Source organism: Eupeodes corollae, chromosome 1 (assembly GCF_945859685.1).
Source record: "Eupeodes corollae chromosome 1, idEupCoro1.1, whole genome shotgun sequence".
Lineage (NCBI taxonomy): Eukaryota > Metazoa > Arthropoda > Insecta > Diptera > Syrphidae > Eupeodes > Eupeodes corollae.
Genome location: NC_079147.1, coordinates 218,851,139 through 218,873,230, shown reverse-complemented (window position 1 = coordinate 218,873,230; position 22,092 = coordinate 218,851,139). Strand labels below are relative to the sequence as shown.

At 31.4% G+C, this 22,092-nt stretch overlaps 1 protein-coding gene across 1 annotated transcript; it reads left to right on the top strand.

Moving 5' to 3' along the window:
• The first annotated feature begins 337 nt into the window (after nucleotides 1–337).
• On the top strand, nucleotides 338–21,106 carry LOC129939409 (uncharacterized). The gene is made up of 2 exons (XM_056047407.1): nucleotides 338–1,943; nucleotides 19,319–21,106. The coding sequence occupies exons 1-2, from the start codon at nucleotides 1,639–1,641 to the stop codon at nucleotides 20,037–20,039; spliced, it is 1,026 nt and encodes a 341-aa protein (XP_055903382.1). The 5' UTR covers nucleotides 338–1,638; the 3' UTR covers nucleotides 20,040–21,106.
• The last annotated feature ends 986 nt before the right edge of the window (nucleotides 21,107–22,092 follow it).

The following is a 22,092-nucleotide window of genomic DNA, read 5'->3' as shown; positions in this document are numbered from 1 at the left end:
GCACACAGCTGGTTTAAGCAAACAGTAGTCGTTAATCTCAAAATGAACTAGTGTCATTACCCTAAACTTAAAATGTTGATTTTACACAAAAATCCGTTCTTTAGATAATTTAAGTGTGACTTTAATAATATTTGATCATTTTGCAAATCCAATAATATGTACATATGTATAATCATCTACCTAAGATATAATAATATAGCAAGAAAATAAAAAAAATCTGCTACTCTTATAAAATCCCAAGCGACAGCACTGAACCGAACCCCAAATTAATGTATGAAAATGAATATGAATAAACTAGCATCTAGGTAGGTAGAGGAAGGAAACATTTTAAGCCAGCAGTTCAGTTCGTTGCGAACGTGAGAACCGTAAGCTCCTGAGCTCAGCACGCGACAAAATACTTATATATTAGGTATACATACCATTAACATATTTTCACGGTTTTTATTATTTTTTGTACATATTTTATTTTTGCATTAATAATAAACTTGCTTAACCTACCAACAACTACCTACTAAAAGAGAGAGGTTACATTTTGTTAATTATTCCACCATCTATCGATATCTGTACCTACCTACATAATTATCGATGAATAATTATATTGTTGAACATTTCTGAGAAAAATTAAAGGACAAAGTGCTTATGGAACTTACAATAAAATATACGAACATCTAATCAAATTAAATCATATTCTCACATTGTTGAATTTCTCTCAAATAATATATCTATACCTGCCAAAATCCTATAAAAGAAATCATACACTTGATTAGATAAATAATTATTATTCACAGCTGATTTGTACATGCAGATAGATATGAAGTGATGAAAGTGAAGTGAATATAGGAAAATTGTTACAATACAAAAAGAAGAAAGAAAAAAAGAAATATAACCACCACGGTGCAAACAAAGGAGTACGTGCACAACTACTTTCGTTCGTTACCTACCCCCCACTCAAAAGCTAAACAGGGTAAAAGTGAGTAACTGTGTCGTCTGAGACTAATTATTTCTTCTTTAATCAAAGAACAAAATAAAACTATACCTACATACATAAAATAAAAATTAAATTGTGGTCATCCCAATGGAATAGAAAAATTAACAATTCTAATGAAAGTGCAAAAAGTATTTCAACTTAATTAAAAAAGACAAAACAAAAATCCAAAGAAGAAAATTATGTTGTGTGGACTGCTATAATAAAAAATCATTTGTAGTTCACCGTAACCGTTCACGACTCGACTCGACTCAACTCACGTTCACCTACATGAGAATAAGTAGTATCTGTGTCTCTCTATTATCTATGTGTGTAAAATATAACATTACTTTTTCGCTCTGTAGTGAATAATTTTATACTCGACGACGACGGTTTTTCCATTAAAAATTACAAACAAAAACAAAGAGTCTTATTTTTATTTAGTTACTCTTCGTTAAAGAGAGGACAAGAGCAAGAGCTATAACTCGCTCTCTTAAATAAAGTAGGTATCATTTTCGTTCATATAATACAATTTTAAGTGGTGGCAAAGTGAACAAAGAAAAAACACCAAAATTAAATACATATACAGATAAAGAATTAATTAATAAACAACAAGTTAAAACAACATACAATAAAACAACAACTCATATAAGAGTCAAAAACAAGGGCATACAATGACCTTGCCAACAACAATTCCAATAAACGACACAGACGACGATTCGGATATGTTCGGACCCCCCAGGTCATCGCCACCTATTGGCTTCCATCACCATCGATCACGCGTCCCAATGATCTCCCCAAAACTTCGACAACGTGAAGAACGTAAACGCATACTTCAATTATGCGCTCACAAGCTCGAAAGGATAAAGGACTCGGAGACAAATTTGCGTCGCAGTGTGTGTATTAACAACACATACTCGAGGCTGAACGATGAACTCCGTCGGGAGAAACAGTCTCGTTACTTAGCTAATTTACCAAAGTAAGTATAATTTTTTTTATTTTTCGTCTTTAATTTTTTCATTTCAATTTCATAATGTTGAATGTGGTCTTTGTCTTTGTTTGTGCGATAAAGAGGATGATGATGTGATAGCTTAGTTTCGTATGGTGGTGAGTGGTGACGGTGAGGTGATACCTAGGAAGAGTTGTAGGTATCTTTTAAAAATAAAAGATGACTGACTGATTGAGAGGTATCAATCATTTTGTTGAATTATAGATACGATACATAGGTTAGATAGATATAGGCCTTGACATATCCAAATTGTTTTTTAAACAGACAAAAATAGTATAATAAAACTAATCAAATAAATAATATAAGTAGATAAGGTAGTTTGACGTCGTCGTTCTCGTACCTAGTCGACTACGACGTGTGAACGTACGTGAATAATAACAGTAACATTTGTGAGCAGGCAGAGAGTATCAATGACACTCTGACTCTTTTGGTTGACTCTTTGTCTTCCAGAGGGAAGTGTTGTTTTTCTTGTTGTTGCTTCTTTTTGAAGTGGGGCTCTCGTTAAATAATATGCTTGTTACCAGTGCTGTCTCATTTCAAATTTCAAGGGTAGCAATGTTTGAGAGATTTGTTTTTGGTGGTTGGTTGGTATTAAAAAAAAAATATGTATGAACATATTATAGGTATAAAATAACGTAATGATGACGTATATTACATACATATGTATGTATGTATGTTGGTATGCGGAAAATATCAATTTTAAATTAAATTTTATAATTATTTATCTAATAGATTTATAAACTGTTAGGTTTTTAAACTCCAATAGATAGGTAGATAGATGGATTGATAGATATTGGCCTTGTTCCCGTTAATGCGATAAGATCTTACAATACAAATTATATTGTGTTGCTATGTCGTGCTCGTGTCAGTTTTTTGAAGCATAACTGAATGAACACAGGTACATATAAAAATAGGTATGTATGTATACATATTTGAAATAGTGTAAAACAGCTCATTACTAGGCTTGCACACCCACCAAGTTCATTTTTCTGAGATCGACTTATTAATTAGGCTCTTTCTGGAAATAAGGAAAAAATAGGAAGTTTACATTCTTATTCCTGTTTGCATTTATGTCATAGGGGGTTGGGTTGTAAATTCTCAAAAATATGAAGGTATGAATGTACTTAAAAAGAATTGACACAGCTTCAGTTTAGAAGTTTTACTTGAAAAACCTATTTTACTGTTTTTATCTTACCAACTAAAACAGATACCACTAAATAACATAAAAAGGTACCTATTATGGTTTTATAAAGTTGTTTTCAAGGCAATTAAGAAAATATGTACCTATATTATGCAAAAACTTCTTTAAAGTTAGTAAATATTTTTGTTCAGTCACCATTTTGTTATTTTCTCTTTGTGACACATCAGACGTCACAATCACCACAATTTTATTAAATTGTTTTTCTTCTTTAAGTAAAGAACTACCTAAGTTTTATACATAGGTACATATTTTAAAATAAAGTAGGTAGGTATTCAAATTAATTGCTTTTGAATGATAAGAGTGCTGTAAAAATAGGAAAAACAACAAAAAACGAGAAACAATCAAATAAATGATTTCTCTCCTAACAGAACCACATGATTGTGATGTCACATAAAAGCAAAAGAAAACTAAAAACAAAAAACAAAAACAACAAGTAAGCATAACGTTTACAAAGTACGACTATACCAGGCGCAGCGCACAGGCATATTATCTGTTTATTATGCGAAAATAGAATACAGCAGTAGCCAGCGGTATAATATTTATATATATGAAGTTATAGAGCAAGAAGAAGAAGAAAAAGTGTGTGTTATGTTGTGTTGAAGTTGAAGATTAGCCAACTTTAACTTCAACTGTAAGCTATACAACTTGTACATTCCATTGTATTTGTTTCGTTTCGTTTAGTTTAGTTTCGTTCAGCCAGAAAGAAGAAACCTGAATTATAATAATATATCTACTTCCATAAGTCAAATAAAGTATACACACGGTACAAAAGTATCTATCTATATTTACCTACCTATCTCTTATTTTTTGTTGTTGTTGTTTTTTTTTTTAATTCGATTTCCTTCGATAATAAAACATAACAAATAAGCAAAACAGCAATCAGGTTAAAAATACAATAACAAAAACAACTAAGTTGTTGTTTTTATTATGTAGATAGGTACCTACGTATGTATATTTCGAAAATCACTCTCGTTTATTGTGATAATAGGTACGAAACGAATATCTACCTACACCCGTAAAAGTGAGTTGATTAGTGCTAAAGGAAATGACTAAGTAATAACTAAAATCAAATCAATGATTATATTTTACCAATAATTGAGTAGGTACCTATTTTAAGCATCAAAGAATTGGTGTACTTATGAAGGAAGTAGGTACATATGAATATCTACAAATACATATACCTACATAATATGTTTTAATAAAGAAGAAAAAAAGTCAACCCCATTTCCATCTGTCCACTTTTGGTTCCCCTGCAAATCGTAAGGTTCATTGTAGAACGAACCTTCCTATTTGAACAACTCGAGACCGAGAGTCAGAGTATACATAACCAAAAACTAATGGGGTTAATACTCATTTACTGAATTGCCTTTTTATCTCTTACACTTTACATCCCCCGACTCCACAGTTCACATATAGATATAGCAGAGGCGCATACACACAATTCCTACAACTATATGTACCTATTATGATTTCTCTTTATATTGACATTAGAAAAGAAAAATAAGGCATAGAACACTCGCATAGAAGAACATGAAATAGTTTTCTCAATAGAGACCATCAGAAATTTCAAGCCCTAACCAGACATTTGGTATCTGTACTGTAGTTACATTATCTTCTATTCTTTCCTTTGAACTTGTATCTTGCGTGCCTATTGCCTATTGCCTGGCTTGTCGTATGAAAATGAAAATGCATTCAAGAAAATTCAAACATGGAATACGACAAACATACGACTTATGAAGTTACGAGACGAATAATATTGAGAGATTACTGATGATGATGAAAATGATGATGATTATTTTGTTGACATCATGGGGTAGCGTGTGGCGTGTAGCGTAGGTAGTAGGTATGTGTTGTTTTTCACACACACACATTTTAGTTTTTATTCATTTATTATTACGTTTTAAAGATTTTATTTTTGTTTTGTTGTTGTTATTATTGACTACAACTGCTGCGCCACTGAGTGAGCTGAGCTGAGCTAAGCAGTGAGAAGTGAGAAGATTATTGACGACAACGAAAGTATGCTTCATTTTATACCCTGCTATTTGTTGCTGTTGGTTTTTTCCTTCTAGATTCTCGCTTATTATTCATTTTATTCGATAAACAAAAACAAGTACAACCAAAGTTGGTCTTGGTTATACTTTACTTACAAACATATATCTATGTAGGTAGATAGGTATGTAATAATATTGTAAAAAAAAATATAATATTTATCGGGGTTGCCAGTTTAGGGGTTTTTCCCCCATCACCATCGCCTTCATGATCTGAGAGAAGATTTTATTTTTAGTTTGGGAAAAACTCTGCTTGTAAGGGAAGCAGTTAGATTTGGATTATTTGTATTAGAGGTTCCTGGTGGTTGGTGATTTCTTTAAGTACCTACCTATCTATTTTTTTTTAACACGTGTTGAGATCCATTTATGACAGGAGACTACAAAATTCTTACAGCTGCTTATCGTTGATTTGCCTGCCTAATCTACGTAGGTCCCTACGTACAGTGTTGGCCAAAACAAAAGCAACTTTGATTGCGGCGATCATTAAATAATAAAAAAGAAATTTAGGATTTTTTGGACTTACTAAAATATTTCTAGTATTTGATAGCAAACTCCTTGTTTTTAATCACTTCAGCATATCTTCGAGGAATGGAGTCAATTAAATAGTATTTATGATGCTTGTGATACGGATCATTTTTGATTTAGCAATTAGTTCTTACAATACCCGTGTTTTGTTGGATAATCTATCCATAGTACAGTAGGATTTCACACGAATAAAAAAAACAATATCCATAGTATGAATAACACCGATAAAAGGTAGAGTAGAATTTTACTATGGATGGGTTTTTGACATTTATACGAGTCTCGAATGGATCTTATGTGATTTCGGTCTCAAATGTTGGTACGATTGATATTGCATTTGTATCTCGATGGGTGTGTTCGTTTAGTAGTTGTGCATTTGGAACCTGCTGATATTATTTCGTTTTGTTAGTGAAAACGAACTAACTGGGCTTATTTTGCAAGAGAAAACAATAGAAAAGATATTTATGTTTTGTTATGTTTCAACCAAAGGTTTATCTCAGTTTATATTAAATAAATCTTTTTGGCGTTTCCACCGCACAAGAAGATTTAAAAGTAATTAAGTTTTACAGCATTTTCAAGTGCAAGTGAGATAGTTTGATTCGTGTTAAACAATGAAGAACTGAATAGTTCAGCATCATATAAGAATATGCTACCTAATCCATGTACATTTTTTTTTTAATTTAAATAAAACAAAACTATATTTTTGTACACAAACATGCAAATAAATAGACCAAAACGTATTATCTGTAAAACCAATTCATCCATACAGGTTTGTGTTGACAAATTTTGACTCGACTCCGATCCCCGAAGGGATTCGAGTCGAATCAAGCTCATTTCAACTCGATTCAGGTATATAAAGAATTGAGGTGAGCTTCAAGCTCGCTTGAACACCACATTTTAATGTAGTAGTCTACGAACAAACCCCCTCCTTTAAAGCAATTGTCAAATTAACTTTTTTTATAGAATCTTTATTTCCAGATGTTTTCTTACCATTTCTATTTAAATTTTTTTTTAATTTTATTTTAATTTTTTTAATTTTAACTTTTGATTGTCACCCAACTTTCTTCTATTTCTGTGTTTTTTTTATTGTTATTCTGACAGATCTTGTTTCAGTTTGAACCAATTATTAAATACAAAAATTTGGTTACTTCACTGTACTATATATGGAATTTCCAAAACATGCACTTAATTTGTCGATCTACAATTTTCCATAGATTTTCTATGGGATTAAGATCTGAGAAATGTGCTGATCAATGTTGAGTTGCATAAAACGATTCATTATACAATATATTTGTTGAATCGGTCCCAGTCCTTCCCCTTAAAAACATGCCCACACCATTTCGTTGCCTCTTCCGTGTTTTACAGTAGCTTTGGTGTATTTAGTGACTCGTCTGCGAACACGAAGGAATCCGTCGGAACCCTTGGAATTGAAATTGGACTCGTCCAAAAGGAGTAAATTGCTCCATTTTCAAACCGTACCATTTGATGTGGTCATGAGCAGCTTGTTTTCGTGGAAATAAAATGATTTTGTACAGCTTTGAAAGATTTTAGTCCACCATCAAAAGCTCGTCTCCGAATGATTCTCGCGCGTTGGAACGAGTTGGGTTCGTATTTCTCTCGATGATATCCTTTTATTTGATTTTATTGTTGCAGAATCCTCTCGTTTTGTTGTTTTTCTTGGTCTGCCATCTCGATGAATCGTTTGGAATGACTTTTTGGATTTGTAAAATTTAATTAATGGGCAAATCACTGATTTTGGAATGGAATATTTTTCCGATAATTTAATTTGACTCATTCCACTTTTATATTCTTTCATTTCGTTAAGAGTATTTGTTTCCGCCCATTTTACAAAGGTTAGCTAAGAATACTGAACAACTTGCACCGTGAACCAAATAACACCTACCAACTCCACTCCGGGTTTTGTAGTTAACGGACTGATTTTTCTCTGTAATTAAGAAAAAGAGAGATGGCAGTAAAAAGTAACTGTCTTACTTATGACATATTTAAATGGACAGTTACGAAAACTATATTCTCTTGTGGTCTATTTGGTAGTACATGCATAAGGTATCACATTTTGGAAAACAATAATCATGATTTGTTATGCAGTTATTTTTAGTTGCTAATGTGTTGGCCAACACTGTATGTCCTTTAAAAGTTTATTTAAAGACTAAAGAATTCTGTTCCTGAAGCCGAAAATTGTATCTAAAAACCACCTACCGATACAGAAGTTGACTAGACAAAAATTAGCTTTATACATACATACGTAAATATAAAGCAGATCTAAAACTTGAAGTTCATTTCACAAATCAGCCATATACATACCTTCACACTAACCATTGAGGAGTGAATATTTAAAAGGGGATAGAACTAGGTACCTACATAATGTTTACGAATACTTAAAGGGCGTTGAGTCATTTTCCAGAACCTATAAGGAGGAAACTGATAAGAGAATATACCTACGTACATTTTATTCACCTATTTGCTTTTTAACATAAAAACTAAGAAAGAATACATATTTTTCTTCCTCAAACCATCCCTTTCTTTATTCACTTAAACAAAATCCTATTAAAACAAAAACCAAACTATAGACCTTTGCACCCCGTTTTTGTTAAAATTTAAAATATATAAATGGTAAATATGCGCTTCTGTCGATATAAACTATATCCCCTTTTGTTTTTTTCTGAATAACCTCAATTTTTGTATCGTCGTCGTCGTCGTCATCATCGTAAATGTTCACACATACATTATGAAGGTATATGTAAGTAGGTATTTCAATTTGAATTTATTAGTTTTGTCAGTTTGGGGATTTTTGTTTTGTTAATTTACACTTAAAGAACACAGGGATAGGGCTTAGGAAGAGAGAGAGGGAAACAGTTTAAGAATCTTAGACTTTGAGATTTAATTAAAAATCATACGCTTTAAATGCACAGCTGTTAAGTCAACTTTGACTAATTTAACCAGGGTTACTTATGTATTAACAAAATTTAAATTTACATAAAACTCACCAAGGTTTAGAAATTGATAATTAAACAATCTGGTTACAATTCAGTGTAATCTGCCAAAAATTGTTAAACAACTGTGTGCAGGATTAGAAAATAGGGTTCAATTTTAGTCAAAATGGTCTTAGCTGCAGTTTGTTTTTTTTTTTTTGCAAAGCTGATAGCTTTCTGCTTAATTGTTCTTGCATTCTGATACACTTCTCTCGAATTTCTAGCATTTTCTATGCAGTTTTAATATTTTGCTGTGCAAATGAGGTTTAAAGATCCTAAAATTAAATTTTGACAGTATTGAGGTGAATATAAGACTTGAATACTCAACACGACCGTGGGACACACATAAATACAAGTAAAATTGTTCACCATGATTATGATTTGTTGAGCTTTGTTGATTGAACAGGAGAAAACAAGAAAATCAACATTAAAATTAAACTTACCACTAAACAAACGTCAAAATGTGCTTCATATTCAACATATTATTTAACATGCATAGGTATATGAAATGCCACCAAGTCACCATATTGGAGAACGTGTTCATTTAGTTTAGGGCTCCACAGCTGCTTTTCAATTCTTATCAATGCACGCGAGTTTTTTCTTTTTCATTTTTTTCTAATCAGCTCTTTCTTGTTGTTTGAAGCGTGCCGTTGCATTTTTCTAGCTGCTGTCTTTTACATTTTCTTTTCGCTACCTACTTTGTCTGTGGCAGAGTGGTCGTTGTTTCAATTTATCAGCTACATAGATACCTACATAATATTCACTCAACACAAAGAAAAATCAGAAAACAGCGAATCGTACAAAACTGAAGGGAGAGAGAAAAAAAAAACGAAAAGCTTCAGGCAAGTATTGGTGAGAGAGGGCATTTAAGAGTAGCAGAAGCAGTAGGTATACTACAACTGTATGTCGTCAACGATGAAAGATGCTTTAAAAGGATGACAAGAAGGATGTAATGTGTGGTGGAAAATTCAAGCAAACAAGAAAAAATACAATTACAAATCTGGACTTAACATACATAGTTATAGGTTCCAAAACTTAAAACACAAAACATTTCTAGCGAAAATTTTGACATTTGACAGTATTGAAAAATAAAACCAAGAAATTCAATTGGTAGATATGTTCGTTCTGTTATGTGTAATGAATTTATTCGTATGAAAACATAATCATAAATAAAAACATATTGTTTTGACTTAGTTAGTAGAAATTGTGTATTCATTCCATCTCAAATTCGCTAATTTGGTTTGACAGATCATTTAATTTTGATTGGGAGTTCGCTTTTAATGACTTACATAGGTATGTTTGTTTGTATATTTCTACTGATTTCTCTTCAGCGAACACAATAGACTCGCGCTTTAGGGCGCGTGTCATTTTGAGTGTCAAAGTTAAAATTAATACCTTAATTTTTTATTTTGTGTAATGGCATACATACAATCGAGCTGCAGGTACCTACTTCTAAAAAAAAAAAACATTACAAGCGACTTCATTAGAACGTGAACCCTGCAAATCTGCCGCGTGTTTATTTCGCTATACATTTTTTTTGTGTTTTGTACCTAGGTATTTACATACATCAATGCATGTGTGTAAACATGTGTACATAAAACGTGTTTTGATATTTCCTTACAATAAAACACATGAAATATCTAATACTTAAAATGTAATATTTATAGGACAAATTATTATTATTGATTCTAGCAAAACAGTGTTAAAATAATTTTGTTCTTTTTTTATTTATTTATTGAAAAACATGGCGTATTTACTGTTCATTTCTGAGCATCAATTAAAATCGCAAAAAAGGCGGAGCCAGTTCCTTTTGCATGATTTATTAAGCTGTCAGTTTGACATAACTTAAACAGTCATTCTTAATTTCTGAACTTTCCTTAATTTTAAAGGCAACAACGAATTATACTTTATCCATCACTTGTCATTAGTAAATGTTTAGAATTAAAAATTTCCCACGCAACAAATTGTAATTGTTCTTATTTTTGTTCTTAATAAATAAGGATTCCAAATTATTAAAGAACACAAAAAGAAAACGCCATTTTGTATAAACAGGATTATATGTTTTTAATTAAATGCACAAATAATAGGCAGGTTTAAATTGAAACATAAACTGCAGTCATTAGTGTATAGAAAAAATATATAAAGTGGTGGTTCTATTCATTTAAATTTAAACACCGATATTTTCAAGTGTTATACCATACAGATTCCCCTCTCGTTCTTACTTGTTCTTTCTTTGTTGTAAAGTTCAAATAAACCAATATACCTACCAACCTACCTAACAAACAAACGTGATTAAGAAGAATTAAAGTGAGGGGTGGAAAATATGCGAGTTTTTATTTTCCGGATAAATGGGGTTGTCAACAAAGACTTTACAAGTCATTCATTTGTAAGTATGTAGGTATACTTAACTTATGTATAGTAAAGGATATTGATGATTTTGCGTAAGGAAATCTTTAGCGAAGGGACTGTTTCTTTTTTTTACAAACAATCGTAGCGGAAGTATATTTTTGTATAAGCGGGTTTAACGAATTATTGAATATAAATAAAAATACCTAAACGTTTATTAAAGTTGAAACCATAACCTTCTTAAGTTTATTGGTGTTATTATATGGCTTGATACACTTTATTGTCAAGTCAAGAAAAATCTTCCTAACTATCAAGTGAAGTCTACTTATGTCAAAAAGACAGCTGATCATGTCTTTTCCTTCAACTCACAGCTGAACATTATAAATCTGTTAAATACTTATTTTCTACACAATTACAATTAATGTGCTGTGTTAAAGGGTCGAATCAAAAAAGGTATAAGCAATATTTCTTTACAACACAAAATACAAATTATGATGGACCTAAAGCTTGTCTAAGAAGACCACAATTAACTGAAAGTAGATGTTAGTGAAGTAAAGTTCCGAGTTTGAAATGTATGTATAATACTTGAAAATTTAACTAGTGGCCTTGGTTAAAATTTACGTTCAAAGAATGCTTTGGACTTCAAATGAAGTCCCTGTTTTTTTAAGCTGCCCCTTGCTACAAATTTTTGAAATTTCTTATAAAATAATTTTACAAATTGATATGATAAACTGCCAAAATATAAATATAAAATCAATGATAAAAACGATTCTTTTTACAAAATATTTACATTGACAGTTCAATGCCTTCAACTTTTGAATTGAATTGTGATTTGTTATACAAATCCGATGAAATGAGTTTAGGAATGACGTGATGATGTCAAGTTGTTAAAAATCTTAACAATCTTCGCTTTGGGAACGAAAAAAGTTAATAATTTTTATTGACTATCTAGAAAACAAAAAACTCACCTTATCTATACAAAATATTGGACCAAAGTCCGTCTTAAATCGTTTTTCTTATCTGAACAGTTCTGAACAAAGCGTGTTCTAAACATTCAGAATTATTTTCGAAACACACCTGAACATTAAGCAGTCAATATTTGACAATTGTCTATTCACTTGTCATTTTCTTCCACAGAAACAAGATACATATAAGATTCAAAATTTAACTAACATTGGGAAAGCTAATTGTAATCAAACAACAATTCAATTTTAAACTTTAATTTTGTTCACTTTCACCTGTCAAATGCTTGCGTTCAGCATTCAACTCGGTTTGCTCATTTATTTTTATTCTTAACTTTTAGATCACTCTCTGAGCAAGCTCAGAACACATTCAGAAAGAAAAAAGAGACACAAATTTGAAGTTCGGAACGTTCAGAGGTAAAAAAACACACAATTATTTGTTTGACAGTTCAGACTCTGCTCTGAATTAAAAAAGAAAAAAATGTCTTAAGAGAAGCAAGTATTATTGTATCACCTTCATATTTTACAGTTGAGCGATGAGAAACATTTTTTCTGGACACGTAATAGTTACATCTTCTTTGAAAATTGGCCAATAAAGTGCCACATGTCATTTATTGGAATACAAACAAAAATGGCACTAGGCTTTATTTAGTTTAGAAAAAAAAGATGAAAGTATCATAATTCTAACGCTTCTTTAGCATTTTTAGCTCTTGCTTAATTGTTCATATACATACCTACCTTGAATCCACCTACCAGCCTAATTAAAAAGTAGTTTCAAAACGTATACCCAAATTTGTGTGGCCATAACAAAACATTATACAAAAGCTAGTTTATGAAGAAACTCAAATTGAAACAAAGTGAAAAAGTATACGAAAAAAGATAAAACTCTGTTTTGCATATGTAGTTTTTTTTTTTTTTTGAAGACAATCAAACCTCTCTATGACATGAATTAGGTACCTAACCTACTAGGCGAATATGTAGACCTGAAAGAAATTGAAAAAAAACTTGTTTTTTTTCAGTCTTCAGTTTATTTATACCAAAAATGATAAGAAGCTAATTTTAATTTAATGATTATTTGATTATTCAAACCTAAAACAACTTTTTGCTTATTTATAATGCGAGTGAAGATAAAGACCATTTACGACACCATAAGTTACCAATATCCGATATCTTGTTGTTGTTGCTATGTTTGGATTGATTTCTTTGTTGTGTATTGCTACGATCTTACGGACTGCCAAAAGGACGGACATTCTTGTCAATCTTGTGATTAAACAAAGGAAGAAGCATACATTATTTACTTTAATGCTTTATCTACTTCTTTTACATTGTATCTTTTCATATCATCTCCTATCTACTTTATTTTTAAAAATCCTTCTCACAGATGTGAAAACTATTTTTGTATAGAATGTCCCCAAATTCAAAAAAGATCCTCACACTCTCTTTGTATCAAAAACAAAATATACAAATAATCAAAAAAAAAATACCACAATCTTTTATCGAGTAGAGTACAAGAAAGTGAAGTAAAGTAAAACAACAACAGCAAAGTAAATGGAAATGGAAATGCAACTAGGTACGGTGATGAGGAATGAGGATGACTTCGAGCTGCGAGCGAATGCTTTGAGAAATACATAATATTTTTCTTTCATTGATTGAATGCGTGTCAGCATGTTGACGGTGGTATTGAACGTTGTATGCTTTGCTTTCGTTTTATTTTTCGTGTAACACTCACACAATGATCTTTAATTAGTTTTTATTTTCTTTGAGATTTTTGGTGTGGTTGCATTGGTATACCCAACATATATTATACCCCCATTAGGGTGGGTAAGTTTTTTGATTTCTTAGAAAAGGTGCTGAATAAGTATTGCGATTGAATTTTTGAAAAAAAAAAAAAAACTGATTTTTGTCACACCTGCTTTTGCGCAACGTATGCTTATCAGATTTCATCTTATATATGTTTTGGTTTTTGCTCAAAACCCTGGTACTTCTGTTAAGATAATTTTTCGTTTATTGATTTACTTTTACCCACAAAATATATAATGTACATATGTAGCTGTATAATGAGCTCTGAATTTCCAGTAATGTGAAAGTATCCAATGCCCAAAACCTAACAGAGCAAGACCTAAAGATTTTAGGTCAAGAAGTATCTTTCCGTGTCTTGCCGAAGGATTATAAATTTAAATGCAAAATGAATGACTATGTAGCAAAAATAACTTATTAATCTCTTGTCAGTTCGTTTTTCAAAAAACCACAATTCTTAAGGAATTGCGAATTTAGTTTGATATAAATATTATCTGCTGGATTTTTCAATAGAGTTTAATAGTATTGATCATCGTTTACATATTTGAAAGCTCATAACTAAGTTCTATTTTGGAAAAAAAATAATCAGTAATCACTTTTAGTTGCAAACTACTTAAGAAATAGATTTCAATAATCATTTACCGACTCAGGTGTCACTACAATTTTACTTTTACTTTTAAATATAACAATACATAGTACCTTATGTTAAAAATCTAGGGTTTGTTTCAATCGTAATCTGCTCTGTGAAATTCATATTAATGTGGTGATTTAACGTATACATTTGACGTTTTTCTTTTTTACTTCAGAGCTGAGCTCTGAGCAGAGTCTGAGGGAACAGAGTAGAGTTCTAAACAGAGTGTGTTCAGAGCTCTCTGATTTAATTATGAAACAATTTGAGCGATAAACTGCCATGATTTGAAATGTCATTTGTTTAAGGGCGTTGAAAATTTTCTTTAATCAAATTATTTAAAGAAACAGAAATAACGTTGGTTCATTTGACGCCTGAAATAAATTTGATTCATAAAAATGCTATATGCAATTATTTTTTTCTAAATTATCTTTCCTTCTGCACTAGAGCGACCAGCCTCTTCCGCCATTTGGATTTGTATTGTTGACGATGATTTTTTTTAATTTCCCGGCTTTCAAATATCAAATTGTTTGTGATCAGCATTTTACTCCGTTTACTCTGTTATTTTATTCTGAACTCACAGAGTGCGTTTCGAACATGTTCAGAACTAAAAAAAGCACAAATTTGAAGATCTAAATGACCAGAGCTCAAAAAGAAACACAATTATTTTTTTGACTCTGCTGCTCTAAACTAAAATAGAAAAAAGCCAATTGTTTATTAGGTCAGTCTAACACGCCTTAAAATGCACATTGCAGATACATAATATGTATTGTACATTGCTTATAGCCAATCAGACTCAGTTTTATTTCGAAATTTAAAACCAGCGTTTAACTCTGCACTGTAAGTTCGATCATAAATCGAGATTCTCATCAAGTGTTATTGGGTGCTCTTTAGGACATTACTTTTCTTTATATTATAATTCAATAACATTAACCTGCTTTTTTGTTTGATAAAATAATTTATGCAGTATGTACTTGAAATACGAAGTTTCCCTCGTTTTAACTTTTTTTAAAAACCAGCGTCTTTTTTTCGTTTGTCCATGTATGTAGTTATTTCTAGAATTAAGTTAAGAAAATTGTTTTATATTGTTTTTAATTATTCTGAAAACTTTTCTATTGTATCTTTCACAATTTCTCACTGTAAAATGTATGAAATCCCAAATATACAAGGCTGTTATTACAAAATTATTCTTACTAATTAGTATTCTTTTAAATGTTAGTTTTCCTGAAGCATCTTTATATTGCATATTACTTAAATATTGTTTTAGTATCTTCTATGCCTTAGTGTTAGGGCCCTTTTCTACACGATTATAGTCAATTTTTAAAGTTAAACCAACGACAGAAAATAATATATGACTACTTCAAAAATATAAGTTTATTGTTAACCCTCTACTCATACTTTAGCACAATTTTATCACTGTTGCCCGCCATATCAATTTGGTATTGTTCCTCTCCCATATACACTTATGAGCCACCCTAATACCCATAGATATTTTTGTGTGCTGTTTGATGTTGGCAGAATATGGCAATGGCAGAGCTGTGCTGTGGAAGCCAGTGAAGCCACCTTACCGAATAAATTAATATTAAATTGAATAGGGATAAAGATGGGGAGAGAAACTATGACTTTTGTAGCTCAGCTAGCTAGGTTAGGTACGATAAGTCGGTTCGGTAGGTACCTATACTTTATTGTGTTCCAACATAGATTTCTATGTTTACATTATTATTACAGTACACTACAAATATGCATGTGTACTGTCCATACATACATGTTTACATGCATACACTACACACTAGACTTGTGGTGTTGTTACGGAAAATTGTATGCTTCTTTGGATTCCGTTTATTATCTTTTAAACTGTGTGAGTTGTTCGTATATTGTACTTATATATTTATTTAGTTGGAATTGGAAGTGTTTTATGTGCACGCAGTTTTTTCTTCACTTCTATTGTCCTTTCCCGCCTAAACTGTGATTGAAAGAAAATCAAGAAAAAATGAGATTTTTTTTTGGTTTCTTTTCTATTCCTACCAGAAGGTATAGATAGGTTTTTTAGTTAAGAGAGGTTATCATCATAAAAGTCTGGAAGTTATTCATTATGCAGGTATAATAATGACGCCTAGGAAGGTATAGGTGCATGAGAAGTAGGAAATATCATAAACAGCTGACCAGCAGCTGACTGTGGATACATGACTACATACAATCAGTTATTTGTTTCGCTTCGCTTTGCTTTGTATGGTGTTGTGTAGGAAAGATTGTTGATTTTTCTGTTCCGCTGTCATTGAACAAAGATTTACAAAAGTAGATCTCTGCCTTTGGCACTATAGCTATTTTTCCAGGGGGGGAATTTTTGTTTAAAAAATTACATAAAAACCAAATCAGCTGTTCTTATGAGTTTCAGAAGCATATACCTTACCTACCTGAGTCTATAATAAAGATGCAGGTTTTGTGTTTGAAACTTTCTTGGCATATGTATATGACCTGTAATTTTAAAGAGGTGTTCCAATTTTGTATACTATGGTAAGCACACGAAATCTTCATGGTACATATTCAAGATATGTCCCATTTTGATGATCAGAATAACGTGACAAATCATCACTCAATCACCCTTATTACGATTGTCGGATCTTCAAAGCGATTTCAAAACGACAGGGTTTTAATGGCTTGACCACAAACACGCTTCTTGAACGGAGTCAAAAAATTAAAACAACTTTCAGTTGTTCACAAAAATCAGGGAAACATTTAAGCTTCGAAGTCAAAATTCGGAGATAAATAGCTTCTCCATCGTCTATGTCACAGAACATCCTCAAATACAACTTCAACTTACATTTTGTATCTTTTTGTTTACCAACAAAAACAAAAATTTGAAATCAATTTTTTAAGTTTCTCGTAGTTCAACCATGTCTTGAATCAGCTGTTCTGTCAGATACCTACATACCCAGATTTTCTTGGATACCTTTGGATTCATTTCTTCACATCTCAGCTGTTTTTGATCAGCTACTAACAAAAAAGTATCCGGATACCCTATCGGTCTGAGATTGAACACAGCCAATGAAGCTTCGACCTCTCGTTTCATTTGACAATCGTAAGGAAATAACGTAATGTGACTTCAAACGGAAGCTCTAGTTCAAATTTGCTTTGTCTGACAGCTCAACAGCTGTAAAAAAGTCAACAAAGAAAATAAATTTGCTTTTGAAATTATTACCATTGGTTATTATAGGCTGTGTAAACTTCTTCCGCGATTAATTTATTTGTTTCGATTTCAAAACTCGTATTATTTATTTTGTTTATTTTGAGAAAAAATAACAGCTGCTAATGACACAAGTGGCATTTTAGAAATGTCATATTGGAAGTGTCATTCAGAACAACCTCGATGCAAGCCCAAAGTTATATTAACATTCAGACTTATCAAAGGACCGACCGTGGTAAAATTCGTATATCACAAGTTTTTGAAGAAATGTCTCAATTTAAATATTTTTTTTAATTATTCAGAGTCAGTTTGTTAAAGACTTTCTTTTAATTTGATGAAATCCTAAAAAATTGAGCCTTTCTAAGATTCATGTAGAACCACTAGGCTATAACAAATTATTAAGTTTTTTAAGGGATTAAACCCTGAGAAATAAGCCAATAATCACTCCCTATGCAGTTAACGTTACGTTTAATTTTCAGCTGGAATTGTTCTCGATTCCGCCATAAGCTACTTCCAGCAATAGAAATATAAAATTTGATATTATTGTGACGGATAAAAAGTAGAGTAACTAGGTATGAAGTTTTGAGAACATATACTGATTATATTAAAAATGTGTTGATGAAACAGCAATCTTAATAAGGGTGAATAATCAGGTTTTAGCTATGCATTAAATATGCACGAAAACACACCACCCAGGCTGGATATATGTATGGAGAAAAAAAAGTTGTTCATCGTTAAGTAAGAAAAAGCTAAGAGTATAATTTCTCTTATATTATAAATAAGAATGTTAAAATTACTTGGATCCGATCAATGAGTCATTAATTGAAGTAAACGGAACTTTTTATCCGAATTAAAATCTTCTCTATTTCACAGTATGTATTTATGTGTCATGTGCAGGAAGTGAGTTCATCTCGAACCCTACATAAATTAGAATTTAATGAAATTATATGAAATACGAGTAAATAAAAGGAGCGAGCTAATATATGCGGCACGATGGAGACTGCATAAAACTGGCATAGTCGTGTCAGAGGCCTGGTTTCAATAACTATGTACTTCTTACGAGCAATTGACAAATCCTCCAAATATTAATTCTTGTCATGGAAAGTGCTTTCTCAAATTAGACGTTCCGATTCGGCATATAAACTGTAGGTCCCTTCCATCTCTGACTACATTACTCGCACACAGGAATGGTTGAGAGTTCTAAGTCACTAGGCCCTAGTTCTTCATGGACTGTTGCGCCACCTAGTTTATTTATTTTTTTATTGATAAGGCACGTTTATTTTAGTATGAAAATATACACTTGATTAAAATATGTAGAGCAAGATGATAAAAAAAGTGCTTGAGTGTTCTTTGCTATAACATCTAATAAGGTTTAATTTGTAGTATAGAAACTTACAAAGAGTAAACATATAAAGAACGCTCCAAATTGTTTTAACATAAATTGCTCATTAATATTCCAAAGAAAATGCAAATTTCATAATGAATTTTGATTATAATATAAGTAAATTATCTCACCACCTATTAATTCGTTACTGGTCTTATTTTTAGTCCAAAATGTATATGTTTAATGTGTGTATGCAAAAATATATGTAAACTAATATAAACATACTTTTTAACAATTCTGCAATTAGCTTATATTAAATTTTTCTTTATTTTTTCTATTGCAGGTCTGAGCCCAGGCCAGAGTCAGCTCACAAAAATGTCTTCAACGCATGCAGCAACCATTGCAATAATATCGAATGTAACGAAAACTCAGCACATGAATCCAATAACAATTCAACAGCCCTCGATACAACCTCGATTCCACATGCAACACAGCCACATAGCCTCACTGCAATGACCAATACATCCGGATGCAATCATCACATTAAACATAACAGCTCAAATTGTTCAAAGAAATCCACAATATGCTCAGAAAAGCGCGACCGCAAACGTTCGTTATCTAGCAACAGTGTCGATGCCGATTTGGAAAAGCTCGATCGTGAATTAAGTGCTATTAATGCATCAATGCCTCTTATTGATCCGGAAATAACCCAAGGTGCCGAACAGCTTGAAAAGGCAATGTCATCGCGCAAGCGTTTGCGCAGCGAAGACGAAAGTGACCGTTTGGTTCGTGAGGCTCTTTCACAGTTCTACATACCACCGCAAAGACTAATATCGGCCCTTGACGATTGTCCCTTAGATAGTAAGAGAATTAAATTGGCCGGTGATCTAGATCTCGATCTGGCACATGAAATGAATCAAAGCCAAAAAGAATTTGAAGTTATTATGGATGCATTAAGATTCGGCACATCAAGCCCGACTGGCAATGACTCCTGTGGACAGGCAGCCATGATGAGCGAATCGGGGTTATTTCATAATTTAGTTGTGACATCGTTGGAGACGTGAAAGTATCAATAAGAGATACCAATAAAAGCTCTTCAATAAAATAAAAGATTCTCTATTGTGTTGTTCCAAAAGTAAACATACATACATACATACATTATTTCAGTTTGTATTCCTTAATTTGTATAGAACTCGAACAAAAATAAACACACCCAAAAATAAAAATAATTTTTACACGACGTGATACTAGTCATCACTAATTTGTCAATATTGTTATCGTGTAAAATACTCAAAGTATTCCAAAATTCCATTAGAACAAATCTAAAATGTAAAGGCCAAATTTTCCTAATTTTCCTAATTTTTGTTTTTACTATATTACTACATATTTCAAAAACAGCTATTTGTAGTACCTACATATGAATAATTATTGCTTTCTTTTACATAATTTCCAATGCCTAGTAAACAAACATCAAAAATAAAACAAAACTCTTCATGTTTTTTCAACAAGTATGTAATTTGATTAACCAATATTAGATTATTAGAAGTGCTGTGATATAATTCAGTAAGAGACAACAAAATATCCAAAAATACCGAAATGGCTAATAAACAATGCTTGAATAATAATTAAAAAATACACACAACAAATGTTTATATTACATACATACATGTACGTACATGTAGGTACAAAATGTAAATACCTTTCAGTAAAAGGTTTTTCAAAATATATTTAAAAAAAAATATATATAAAATATGAATTAAGTTTTTACAAAAAAAAAATCAAATACAAAATTTAAAAAAATGTAAAAACATTTTTTAAGGAAAATAAGAAAAAATAAAAGTTGTTCTTTTTTTTTATTAATCATCTTTTTGTTGCATTTAAAAGCTTAATAATAATAAAAGTGTTCTTCTTAAAAGAAGGTATTTTTGTTGAGAATAATTATTGCTAGTAGCATTATTTACTTGTAAGACGATAATTTTTATATTGGAAAATTTACTTACTTATTTAAATTAAGAGAAAACAAGAATTGACATTTTGTTTTTCCTTTTTGTTTGTTTGGCTTCTTTAGATTTATGTAGTTAATATTTTTATTTTTATCATTTATTATTTCAGCAAAGATAAAAAAGTTAAAGTAAATTTTGTTTGTTTATTAAAAATTATTATTATTATTATTATGTAGCTATTTTAAGTTTATTGTTTAAGTTATCTTAAAAATATACAAAAAAATATTAAAACAAAAAAAAATTAAGTAAAATAAAATTATTTAAAATTGCTTAAAAATGTTTGTTTCTTATTCCGAAATGCTAATGCGTTGTGATGCCACATGGTTCTAAGGATGTCCTTGGCTTCGCTCATTTCGTTGCGGTGATTATGTTTTATCATATTTCGAGGAAACTCTAAAAATCAAAATAATCCCAAACTGATCTATAGAGTACAATGACAATTATTAAATTGGCTAGCTTTTTTGACGGACGGGGCGGGCGTTGGGCGTGGTTACTTCCTTATTTTAAAAAATCATAACACAAAAAGTATTGGCAATATTGATTTAATTATTTTTCTGTGTATAGAACGACATTTAAAGTTTAATGTTATTTGATTTTAAAAACGACATCTCGAAGGTGGCCACCGTTCTCATCAATGTAATGAGAAAGTAGAAATTTTAAATTGTTTTCCACTTTTTCCAGCATATCTGTGCTTATGTCGGTTATAGCAGCACGAATATTATTTTTAAGATGACGAAGGGTGTTTGAACGATCAGTGTATACCAACGATTTAAGGTAGCCCAACAGGAAAAAATCACATGGGACTAAATCTGGCAATCGTGCTGGCCACTGAAGATCGCCTCTAAGAGAGAAGAGCCCTATGGCTAAGTGTTCACGCCAAATATTCATTGACCTTCTTGCCGTGTGAGCTGTGGCGCCATCCTGTTGAAACCACATTTCCCCTACATTCATTTCTTCAAGTTTGAGCAGAAAAAAATCCACAATCATGCTGACATAACGTTCAGAATTGACTGTAACTGCTCTTTCGTACTCTTTAAAAAACCATGGGCCAATAATGCCGATTCTAGATATTGCACACCAAACAGTCACACGTTCTGTATGCAGAGGCTGCTCA

Bases quoted from the DNA above. Each gene is read 5' to 3' on its own strand.
- LOC129939409 (XM_056047407.1), top strand. From the start codon at position 1,639: ATGACCTTGCCAACAACAATTCCAATAAACGACACAGACGACGATTCG. The intron at 1,944-19,318 runs GTAAGTATAATT...TTTCTATTGCAG, and splicing joins TACTTAGCTAATTTACCAAA to GTCTGAGCCCAGGCCAGAGT.